The 12,527-nt window shown below is 40.8% G+C and overlaps 1 protein-coding gene across 6 annotated transcripts in view; it reads left to right on the top strand.

Annotated features, from left to right (window-relative positions):
* LOC148393214 (A-type potassium channel modulatory protein KCNIP2-like) overlaps window positions 1-12,527 on the top strand; it is a 57,448-nt gene that overhangs the window by 38,330 nt on the left and 6,591 nt on the right. The window contains exon 1 of one of the 6 annotated variants that reach the window (XM_088384138.1): window positions 9,807-10,406. The exons of 4 other annotated variants lie outside the window; for them this stretch is intronic. In XM_088384138.1, coding sequence (XP_088240264.1) covers window positions 10,283-10,406 — 124 coding nt within the window. In that variant the 5' untranslated portion in view covers window positions 9,807-10,282. Of the gene's footprint in view, window positions 1-9,806; window positions 10,419-12,527 lie in introns of those variants that run through there. One more of the 6 variants, XM_088384137.1, reaches the window with a different exon arrangement.

The raw sequence follows: 12,527 nt of genomic DNA, 5'->3' as shown, positions 1-12,527 counted from the left end.
TTACACTTCTGGGATATACTTCGGAATCGTCCCAAAAGGTTTACAATTGCCTATAATAATAGTTGAGAACCGAGATGGTGCTACACTGCAACGAGGGAGGCTTTAGCACTGTCAAAAATTTCCATTTAAGCCCCTCCAGCATTTCATTTGATACTCTAAAATATAATATGTATATATATATATATATATATATATATATATATATATATATATGAATAAATATTTTATACCACAAATTATAAACCCAAAACACTTAGAGTTCACACTCATCTTACATTACGCTTAAAAATTAAATGCTTAGAAATGATTTAATTTCGAAAAAAAAAGAGTGTACATGCACGTGGGGTGAAGACTCTTTATACGTAGTTTTCACGAACAACCCAGGCTAAATTTAGCTCTTCCCTTTCATCCAAAGCATCTCAAACATACTTCCTTGTTAATTTACAACTTTCTTCTTTAGAAAGGTCTTTAAGACTATCTACTGTGATAGCATCTTAGGGCAATTCACTAAAAAAGCAAATGCATGAGTTTTAAAGAATCAGTTTCATAGAAAAAGTAAACACAAATTAGTGAATGCCTATTTGCCTAAATCTCAATCTGTATCCCCAAACTATATCCAGTATGTTGGTGCTCAGACCTGTGCTCACTTTCTATCCATTTCCTCCTCATCCTCTCCACTTCTTCTTACCCACCGCCTCTTGCTCAACCCCTCAACCCCCCCCCTCGCATCACTGGCTTTCTGACGAGCGCTGCCAAAGGAACTATCAGCGCAGCTCATTCCTGCATCCCAACATCAGTCAGCAGGACCAAAAGGAACTTCAACTTTTCATTCGCAACCAGTTAGTGCCGACGAGTCGTTTGAACACTTTAGCGATGCAAAAACAAGGACTGTGAGTTGTTTTACAGAAAGTTAAGGTGCGAAAGTTCTAAAAGGACTCGCCGTTTTCTGGGCGTCGTCAGGCAGGTGTTGAGTTTCTGGCCGAAGTGGGCCCGGTGCGTCGGTGCAGCTGTGCGATGTGCCACGGCGCTCCACCAAGATGTTGACTCTGGATGGCTTGGAAGTGATCGCTGTGTTGGTGGTCATGGGTCTCTTCATCAAAGTTCTGGAGCAGTTTGGGATGTTTGAGCCTGTCGGCGGGGAAGGTAACACTTTTATTTAAGCTTTATTGAAACACTTGTAGTTTGTGAGGTGGATGTGCACATGAGCTTTCAATTGCAGCATCCCCCCCGTTCTGTCTCTGTGGTCCCCGGGCGGGTTGCCGTTCTCGTCTGAGGTTTTGGGTTACCAGCGCAACCGTGGGACGTGCGCCATCCTTTCTCTCCATCTCCACCTATCTGCCCTGTAACGTGAGCCTTGTGCGAGGCCTCCCTCCGGCACGGGGGTGCGTGCTCTTACCCTTTAATCGATAACACTATGAACAGAGTGGGCCTGAGTGCTGTTTGAAGGCGCTCTTGTCAGCCCATTCGCTTTCGGTAGGACCACTACCGGAGAAACAATAGTTCGATTGAGCTAAAAAAAAAAAAAAAAAAAAACCTCCAACACTATATGGGCACAAGCATTTGGAAACATGGTGGTTCAACCTACAGAAAGTGGATATGGAAGAAAATATCCAGTTGGTCTCCCGTCTTGCATTCTGATTGGAATAATGGGTTCATTCATACAGAAGCTCCTTTGTCACGTCAGCGGTTTCTGAGATTCTTAGTTCATCTAACAGGTATTTAATGGGCTTTAGTCTAACAATCAAAGAATTCAAATAAAGGTACAGTATGTGTACACTACCCCTTGCCGTAAGTAAGCTGGGATAGCTTCCAGGTCACCCACAACCCTAGTTGGAGAAGCACGACAGCAAAACTCTGAGTCAAGTTGTTTACTTTATTTCTGCAGTATGTCTGCAATATTTCAAGCAGTAAAATCTTGTCATTGATTGCAAAAATATCGACTCATTGTGGGTCAGCGTTTGAAACATCCGGCTGGACCATACATTCTGAGAAGCACCCATATTCTCTATTGATATAGATATGTTAATTCAAGCCATAAATATGACTCAAATAAATCTTTTTAAAATCAAAATGCGTTTTACATTTCAAAACATGTATACAGTGTCGCTTGTTGTTGAGAAAGCCTGCCGGCTGTTGTCATTCTCCTGGATGTTGGATGAGGACAATTGTCAAGGTGTGCCAACTGTCCTTGTTCTCTTTTCCGTAACAACACACACACACACACACACACACACATACACACACACCACCACCACCACCACCACCACCACCATTATATAATGAGCATTTTCTTTCTGCGTATTTTGACCATTCATTAAGAAAAATGGCCTCATGTTCACCAAGTCCCCGATGAATACTCAAACTAATGAGTTTTCTCATGAATGGAAAAGATAACTGTATTAGCGCTCGCTCACAAGCAACATTCTAAAGGCTCATACACTACATTCAATATGCTGTCCTCTTGTGAAAAGGCATTTCAGTTCTGGTCTGTTGCCAATAGTTGTGTGACATTAGGTCTACTTAGCTGCCTTGATTAGAATTATGTCATTTAATATTGTGTGGTATTTTCAGTGTAATAGAGATGGGGTGGCCTCGAGTTGCAGATCCATATTGTTATCTCTTTTCTAACATGAGTTGACTTAACTGCAATCAGCATAGACACAGAAAAAAGTCAAATGTAAAGTATAATCAAATGTTTAGTTTATTGACTTGTCACTTGGTAGCAAAAGAGGCAGCTGTGTTTTATCAAATAATAACATCCACTTTCTGGATTTTTTTTCTGACCTTAAACTATATAAACATAATTTTTGATATTTACTTTCATATTCTCTTGTAGAATTTGAAAAATTAATTTGCTGGGTTGCTTTTTTTTTGCTCTCAGACAAACTCACCTTTCTGCAATTCAAGGTCAATGTCTTATTTCTATGAATATATTAGACTATAATAAAAACATCCATTTGGAAGTTCAAGATGGGATTGTCTTGCGAGACCTTAACACTAAATCTATTTAATATAGAAAAGTAAACTGAAGGGAGCAAAATAGATTTTGTTTAAAAAATAAGGATCAAATAAAAAAAACCATCATTGAAGCATCCCCAATCCTACAAAAAAACTCAGTCAAAAATAATAAACACATACTACTCTGGAAAATTGGCCAACACTTTGAATGACATCCAATTTTTTGTAATAGTTCTAAATTTTAAAATTGAAGAATACCAACGTTTTTGGGTCCTTTAAATCCAATCCAAATTCTGTGAGAAGATTATAACCCTAAAAAAGTTGTCTCCACCAAGCAGTGGTCCCCAGCAAACCACCACGTGTGCACCTCAAAGTGCCAGTGATATTTGGCGGCACACAATCAGACAGAGCAAATCACTTTTCCATCTTGAAAGGTTATTTTCAACATTGTGTGTGTGTGGGAGAGAGAGACAGGACGAGAGAAAGAGCAGGAGAGGGAGAATGAGACAGGAAGAGAGATAAGTGCAGGTAAATTGCTTGGCACGGCAAATACACAAACACTCATGCGTCCATCAACTTAGATTGTAATTGCCCTTCAAAAGCAAACATATACAAAAGAGTGTGTGAGTGTGTGTGTGCATGTTTTTGTGTACTACTGTGTTGTTGAAATGAACTGTTTCCAGGATTTGGACCACAAATCTGTCGGTTGTGACAAACTTTCTTAATAGAAGTTGTGCACATGTGTGAATGAGGTTGTCCTGGGCGTCCTCGGCTCCTCGCCAGCCAGAAGATGAGGGCTTGGTCAACAGAAGCCTCCGATGGAAGACATTCAGTGCAATAGTCTCTCTATCGGCCTCTATCTGGCTTGGCACCTGAGGAGTCTAACCATATTTCGGAGCACTGCCCTCCCAGCTCCGCCAGTGCCCATAAATTAAATGAATGTTGTATTTTATATTATGTTCCAGCAACCCCAAGTCACCATAATTACAATATTATTTAGTTTCATCTGACATATTGCATGGCTATTTACGTATTGGACTTTCTGGCCTGATGTGCAAATACTACTCAAGGTTTAAGGAATTTCTTAAACGGTATTAGGATCTCAAAGAAATTATTAAAAGCCAATGCGCTTAGATGATGAAAACACAATTGTGAGTGAAATCTATTTGCATGGCAAGAGCACGAGAGCTGAAGCTTCACTGCCTCTCTTCATAAGGCAGAGAAATGTCTGCATGAAGATGATAACGTTGCATATCCACAAGTGAATGCATACGCATGAAAATGTGCAAATGCATTTCTTTGAATGTGAAAGATTTGCATAGCAGCTGTGGCACTTGCTGAAAGCGGTTCCTTACATGTAAAAAGGGAAATGCAGTACCATCTACTGAGGTTAGGGGAGATTTAATAGATTGAGTGTGAGTGTGAGTGTTCGCTTAGCAGTGCACAAAGATGACCTTCATGTAAAATTCAGTAGGGATTCTCTGCATTGTCCACAGAAATTACATCGACAGAAGCTGCTGCCGTTACCTGTAACTGATAAGGCCCTTTCAAATAATAACTTCAAGAAAACCTCAATGAAACAGGCTGCAGTGGGGCATTCTCAAAATCCCTGGCGAACTTGCCTACCTATGATACCTGTTTATTTATTGTGATGATTATGGAATTTAGTTTTTTTCCTGTACGAATGATACGGGCCGAGCCCTGCGGCGACTAAACTTCTGCAAGTAATTGATGGCAATGGCCTTGAAAAAGGTTTACTATTACCTATAAACGCCCCCGGTGGACTTTCCGATCCCTTGTGGAGAAACATGACACATGCAGTGTTATCTCGAATTATTTTATTTCTGTCGGGCTGACAGCCACGGCAAATCATTTCGGGAAGGCGTGTTATAAGGCAAGTCGGAAGAGAACACGTCATGTGACTTCCCTTCAACTCAAATGAGTGCGAATTATTTTGTGAAAAACAACTAGGTCCCGAGTGGCTGCATTTGACAAGGCAATTTATAAATACTGTTAGTAGTCGAGGAGAGCTCAGCACACAGCCCTCAGGTACACACTTGCATTGAGTCATTAGCAGTTGAATAATGATGATTCACTTTCTGATATGGGAATGTCAGACACATGATGCAAAAATGTGTGTGGATATCTCTGTATGTAGAATGTTTTAATATGATCAAATGAACTAGAATTTGTTCCTTGGGGTCATATGGGAGGGTAAGGATATCTCAGGAGGTCGGCAAACCAAAGATTTTTTTTTCAAACCCAAAACAATTCTTCAAAATCCACGGATAAAGATTCATGATGTGTTCCTTACGGGGGGAGATGGAAATGCTGCGAACAATTCCAGAAAAATCAAAAATGTTTTTTGCACTTCACAATATATATCACCTGAGGGTTTTGCCCTCTATTTTTTATTCTACTTACTGTTCGATTCTCCGCTTGCTCAGCACGCTACTGACGAGCCTTGCTGCGGGATTTACCCGCATAAAACATTTATGTGCTGGCAGTGGCTATTCTTCACCGTGTTTTACAGCAGAAACAATGGAAGGGGTAAAGGTTGTTGTCATTAGGCCATCGATTTCTCTGTCGCTGTAATCGTCGCCTGAGGGTGGACCTTACTGAATGTTTTTCTTCGCTTTCTTTTGGCTGCTTAATAGATTTGTAGCAAATTGTATTTGGTGGAATAAAACCTTCACATTGGTTGTTTTGCTTCTTGTTTCAACATCTAACTGTTGCAAAAAAGCTGAGATTGAGTTAGCTACTTGACTTTTTTCTTAACCTGTATCTGCAGCCGATTTATCTCTTTGTGAAATGGGAAGAAAGCTGGTCCTTTTGATTTGATTGAAATATATTTAGTAGATAATTATGCAGTGGGTAACACTTGAAAATACATTTGTTGAAAAGGTTCTCATGTAAGAATTAATGATCAGAGTCTGAAAACTTTAATAATGCTTTGTTTGCCTCATCATATTGAAAATATGAACCTTATCATTTGAGTGTATCCGTTAATGGCTTGTGATCTTTCATTACCCTCCCAATGTTGCTCTGGTCTCCTGACTTGAATATAAATGAAGGACGATCACATAGAGAGAAAAGGATAGCTTGGGGCGAGAAGAACAGTGTAGCTTATTAAATGGCTTACATTACACTGCCCTCTCCAGGTGTGAGTCTACATTGCTGTCACATAGGTCAGGAGGGGGGAAATTAAGCTCATGGGGCGTTTTAATGAATTTCAGTAAAAGGTACCTATCAGGACATAGAGATTTAAGAGCTGACCAAAAGAACAGGGAAAAAAAACCCGCGAGGCCTATTAAGTAAATTGAAAACATTTTTTTTGCATGCCAGATTTGTAATTTGAATGTAGTGAAAGTTCAATTGATATTTTATTACAAATATACTTTGGCGAATGTTTTGATTTTATTGAGGAGAACTAAGGCCACCCTGAATAGAGTAGAGCTTACTAGCTGCAACTCTAAATGGGTCCCAGGCTCTTTTATTGTTTATCGAGCAAGCGATTTCTTCAGTATTTTTTTTAATCCATGTTTATTGTGATGTTTGTTCTTTGTCTTTGTTATTCAATGATGTGGTTTAGTGATCTCATGTCAGAGACAAATACCTCTGTGAATTCCACTAGCAGAGATTGTACTTCCATCATCCCATCCATAATTCATACATATCCTATGCTGTACGTATTTACACATAAATAATGGCTTCCTGATGAAAAATCAATTAATCAATCAATCCCCCAAAAAACTGTTAATGAGAGGTTTATTGGACAAATGAATTCCGTCCTGCATGGTGCTACTGTATTAAAAATACCCACAAAAGCTAATGATCTCTTCCAATGGCGTGTATCTAATTGGACACACCAGCCAATTTTTAGCATCATTCGTCAATGACTTCCTCCTCTTGTCTCTTTTGCACGCTCACACATGCACACACACTCTGTTGGACGTTTTAATCCGTTTTGAGGGGAATAATTGCTCAGGTGGACGTCTAAATATGGAGGTGTTTCAATTACGTGCTGTGTCTGGCTTCAGGCCAAATTATGCCCCAAAGAGACTAATCAAACCCGACGTATTAACCTAATATTGTATCGTCGTGCGTATGTGTGTGCGCACACATGCGTTGGCGTGTGTGCGCACTTGAGATGACAACAGATCAGAATGTCTCTTGGGGTGGCTTGCAGATGTGCTGCGCCACATCTTAAAACAGGTCAGGCTAAAGTAGGATCCTGCAGTATGAACTTCATACACCTTCACAAAGTCCTTTGAGGTCCACGTAAAGTTCATCTTTATTTAACTTCGGAAGAGCTTTTGTACCCGTTGCTATTTCCTAGCTGGATGACAATATTTTTTTTGTGTCTGGATGACTTAAACATAATGAATGGTCACATCAGAAATGTAAAAACTTAGCGTACATCTTCATCACATCTGGCGTTATCGATTATGACAGTAGGAGCCGCAAAGGTTGTTGTAATCTTTTTTTTTTTTTTCACTCCATATAGTGCAACTTCTTGAGCTTCAATATGCCGCTACATCAATTACACTTATATGAAGCATGAATGGGTAACGCACAATATTCTTGGAATCACATTTCCTTCAAACGTAAATAAAGTCATTGGAAAGAAAAAATGATATTGAAAAAGTGTGTTTATCTGTAATATATTGATCTTTCATTTTTGTCTCAATACATAACAAATATTCTCTGGCTTTCAGTGTGAGACAGAAGAAGACACACAAGTAGCCTTCATTGTTGATTGAACCTTCTGACTACAGAAGGTGTCTGGCCTGAATATGTCATGTTTTCTGGAAAACTAAGCAGCCTGTTTAATTAAATATGCCCGTAGGTGTATGCAAAATATGTCAAGTGATGCAGAGTTTCATCAATCAACTGCCCTTTGCTCATGACAATACAGACCTGTCTCATCATGTCGCGCAATAATAATGTTAATAGGCCAGCATTCCTGTTTTTAAACAACAGTAACTGACAACTGTGGGCGATGATGCTTGGCCCGGTTTTACGACTATAATTGTCAAATCGTACTTAGATCGTAGCAGTGCAGTCTGCTTGCAAGGTTGACTGAAGGTTGATAAGTCTCACGAGGTTGCTTTTGCAGTGAGAGGCAAAGCAGCTTCACGTCATTTCAAGTCAAACGCGCATAAATTCTGCCACTAGCAAATCAACACCCCCCCCAGTGTCCCCTTTACCATTACCGACTCCCCTTCATTTCTTCCTGTCTGCTATCAGACACTGTGAATAGGATGCACAAGTGACTCCAAGACAAACTGAAGCTTTTTAGGCACATACATAGGCTCTTTCATAGTGAATTCTATTTTTAACAAACTATTTTTGGTCAAAATTGATTCGCAGCTGAAGGCAACACAATGAATGAGTGGTTCAAGTCTACATTTATGTCAAAATTTGGACATTTACGGTTTGAATCTCAGACTTGAGTGTGGTGTTTCCATGTTCTCCCCATACTTGTGTGTTTCCTCATTCCACAACCAGTCAATTGTAGACTATAAATTATATTGAAAGCTTGATTTTTTTTTTTTATATACATATATATGCTGTGCGATTGACTAATGACTAGTCCAGAATGTACCCACCCTCCACCCCAGTTACCTGAGACAATTAGGATGAAATGATTTAATTGATGCCCCTTTTTCTTTTGTGATGATACATCTGAACTCAGTGATTTGGGAGACACCACATTAAGCCGTGAGTTGGCTGTGGCAGCTATTTCAGACATTCTTCAGTTGTCACCCTGGTATGGTGTTCTGGGCAACTGGGCAGAAACCGTCCAGCAAACATAAGAAACGCTGGAGGGACTATGTGTCACAGCTGACCTGTAAACCCTCGGGGTCCCATCAATGGAAGTAGAACAGCTGGCCTGAGAGTGGGAAGACCTAACGTCACTATTTAGACTGCTGCCCCTGTGACCCAGCACCAGAGAATCAGAAAATGAATAGATTGCATTTGTTAGCATTGGAACTATTTCAGTGGCATTTTTTGAAAGTGGGGTAATGTTCCCAGAAGAATACATAGTGCCATTGCAATTGTCTGTGTCGGAATTGCAAAACCCAGGCTATTCATTTGTGTCCACTTTAGTAGACATTTTTTGGGGGGTATGTATCTTTTGACTCATTCGAGCTCCATGATTAAGTCTTGGAGTGTTCAGTAGAAAACATCCTGGTCTTTCCAATGCCAATGATATGAACATATTGTTACGCTGCTACACAAACTTAACCAGTCATACTCAAAACAGGAAAATTTTACGAACATTTAAACTGTTGACCTTAAAAGTTTTTTTTTCCTTATTCATCTCAATCTAACACTTAAAAATCTAAATATTCAGTCCAAAGCACTTCATGATGAATGCCAGTTTTTAAATGAACTTTGAAAGTACTGTAACAAAATGTGTCAGGATGACAGATGGGACAGTAGCATCCCGACAAAATTCCAAATACAACACCTAGGCTTAGACAGATTGCACCTCCTGTCTGTGTATTTGCCAGTGCATGTGTGTTGATGTTACGCTTGGGGAGAGACGAAGGCCACATCTGTGACTTTGTGCGCCGTAGCTGACTTTGCCGACTGAAGTCGCTCTGCTGCTTTTCCTAATTTTGTCCTTCCTACCTCCCCACACTACATTAGATTTATCATTTGTTTTTTCGATTTGGCCCCTTGTCCTTTCTGTTGCTGTTATTTTCTCCTCGAGCTCCTGCCCTCCCCGTCCCGTCTCAATTCATTACTCTCCTCCTTTCCGGGTCCCCCTCCCAAACTAGTTTGTGTAGTACCGCTCCTCAATGCCTCCCCCACCTCCATCGTTCCCTCACTCAATGCCATCACTGGCCCAATTAAACGTGGGGAGGGACGCAGCAGGAGGAGAGTCTGAGAGGTGAGGGGAGGAAGACAGTTTGAGAGTCAGCATCTGGGAAGAACAAATAACTGCCATTGCCATCCTGCCAAGACACGCGCACACTTTCACACAAAAGCCCACAATGAATTGTCCGAACTTCACCTGGAACTTAAACAACCTTTGACAGCCTCTGAAGTGGTGGCGGCGGGGGCGGATCGGCAAGTAGACAGCCCCTGCTCCCTCACGCTTACCATTCCCGATGAGGGAACGCAAGGAATAACAATCCAGCCTCTGTGAAGAAGAACCAGCAGGCGGATGCTGCGCGCTCTCAGGATGGCGGAATACCGGCATATGGAGGGAGACTGAAGCGAAGAGTTGAAGACGGAGCAAAGGGAGAGAGGGTGGCGGACGTGCGAGATTCTTTGCCTGTCAAAACCAGAGAGAGGGGGAAGGCGGACGATGCATCTGTTCTTTCGAGACAAGTGGGAGGTGGAGGGGCTGCAGACGGTGGGAATCCTTCTGGTGGTGTGCAGCTCTCTCAAACTGATGCACTTTTTGGGGCTTATCGACCTTACCACGGCAGGTAAGATGAATGGTAAGCCAACAAAGTCAGGGAGGGGTGCACGGCCATGAGCTACAATGATGACAAATGGTGCTTGTGACAAAGTTTGACAGGAAACAAAATGCATATTTCATACCTATAGGCCACTTCATTGGGTGTTAATGTTGGCGTATGCACAAAACTTCATCATATCGGTTCTCTCACTGCGTCACTGCTGGAGGAGTATACAAAACTGCCACTTTGCAGTTTGAACATCATATTGATTTTGATTTACCATTTTTGAGAGCATACTCATCACGTGATGACACATCATTAGATCAGAACATGAGAATTGAAAGTATGAACCTTTCCTTCCCCTTGTACCTGTGACAGCTTCTACTCTCTTGGGAAGACCTGAGTGACACTGTGGCTCTCAGTCTCTGTTGTAGTTCATCCCAAAGAAGGTTTTGTTTTATTTACGAGTTGTTGTTTCACAGCAAATACCTCCATGAACATCCTTAGGGACCTTCCTTTATGTACAAGCTTTCCACCAGGATGGAGGTGTTACATTTTCTAAAAAGACAAAGAATGAAGATTTTATGGCATTTCTATATTGATTTATGTAGGTGCTTAAATACCTTTAGTGTACTCTAAAAGGTAATTTAAGAGTTTTGAAGGGCAGAAGTAATTAAAGCTAGGGATGGACATGTCACTAAATCTATAGGATGATTGGCGAAAATCATCACCACTTTGTGTTGCTTGTCCTGATAAGATTCGTGGGTGAGTCAGAGTCAATCCCAGCTCTTACATCAATTGTCACCGTGGAGGTTTTACCTCTTTACTTGAATTTCTTGTAACAGATTGGGAGTAATGAATGTCAAGTGTTGTTTTCTTTACTGAAAGCTTCAACACTTGTAAACTTGAACGATCTTGATGTTATGGGTTGCAAATATGAAGTGAAAGATTAGTGCAGCAGAGCGGGCAGAATGGTCACGGCCTGAATCGAGAACCAATTGATCCGTAACAATGGCTACCATGTCGCTGTCTAAGCAAATTAATTCAACCAGAATTCTACAGAATGTTTTCAGATGAAAGTGTACTCACACGTGTGATGTGTCTCGATACCAGTAAAAAGCTCTGTTATGGGAAAAGCGCTCCCCCTTTGTTTATTTACCCACAGTTTGACCCAGAAGCACATAAACATGGTGGATCGACAACCAGTTGGGTCGTGGAACCATTTTGAGTGGGTTGTGGACAGCTAGTAAAAAATAGTAATCTGATTTTTATGTTGCCACATAAAACATGCTGTGCTAAAGCCATTATTCAGTAAACAAAAACATTGCAGCTCAGCCTCTGGCTGGTGTCATGGCTAGCAAATGATTTTAGCAGTATGTCAAACTTGTTTGAAAAAGCATTGAGTAAAAAGCTTTTACTACTTTATTTTTAATAATCACATTTGAAAATTTGGATTTTAGTCCAACTTGACTTTTCTGTGCTACTTTTATCACCATCGCGAGTCTGGTCTAAGCAGCGATACAGTCAATGTTTGGTTCCACTCATCCAGTCTTAATCTTCAGCAGTCCGCTGTATCAACATGCTCGCTGCATTCTCTTTGCCTTGTGACACTCCTCAGATCTCTGGGGTTTATGAATCGAAAGGCTCCTTCAAAATGAATACAGAAGGAATCTGTTTGCCAAGGGGCTATAAATAGACCTGATGGTTTTATTTTATGAGGTAGTTTGAAGTCGTGGTGGCCTCTCGTGTACCTGGGAAAATGTTCCACTAAATGAGCAATCACCGCAATCAAGTGTCATGATGCTGACTGAATGTTGCCTTTTTCTGGTTGTTTTAATGACAATAATAAGGAGTGATGGCGCCAAGTCAGGAGGAACGTGTGTGTAACACTATGGTACAAAGTGGTGACCACATTTTGTCGGCTTAAACAACCAATTTGAGTAGACCTGGCTATTCCCTTGGACTGTATTCACTCTGCAGTCTGCTAGCACGACAATTGCAGAAAAAAACACACCAATAATGTCACGTTTTGATGGTTAAATTATGCCACTTTTTTTCCATTCTATCAAGAATTTAGTGAAAATCATTAACAGAGCCTGAAAGCAAATCCCAGTACGGTGTTTTTCCCGGAAAAATACATGAATGGAG

The sequence above is a fragment of the Syngnathus floridae genome, chromosome 9 (assembly GCF_059516105.1).
Source record: "Syngnathus floridae isolate MCC-2025c chromosome 9, RoL_Sflo_1.0, whole genome shotgun sequence".
Taxonomy (NCBI): Eukaryota; Metazoa; Chordata; class Actinopteri; order Syngnathiformes; family Syngnathidae; genus Syngnathus; species Syngnathus floridae.
This window is presented reverse-complemented; position numbering and strand designations above follow the sequence as displayed.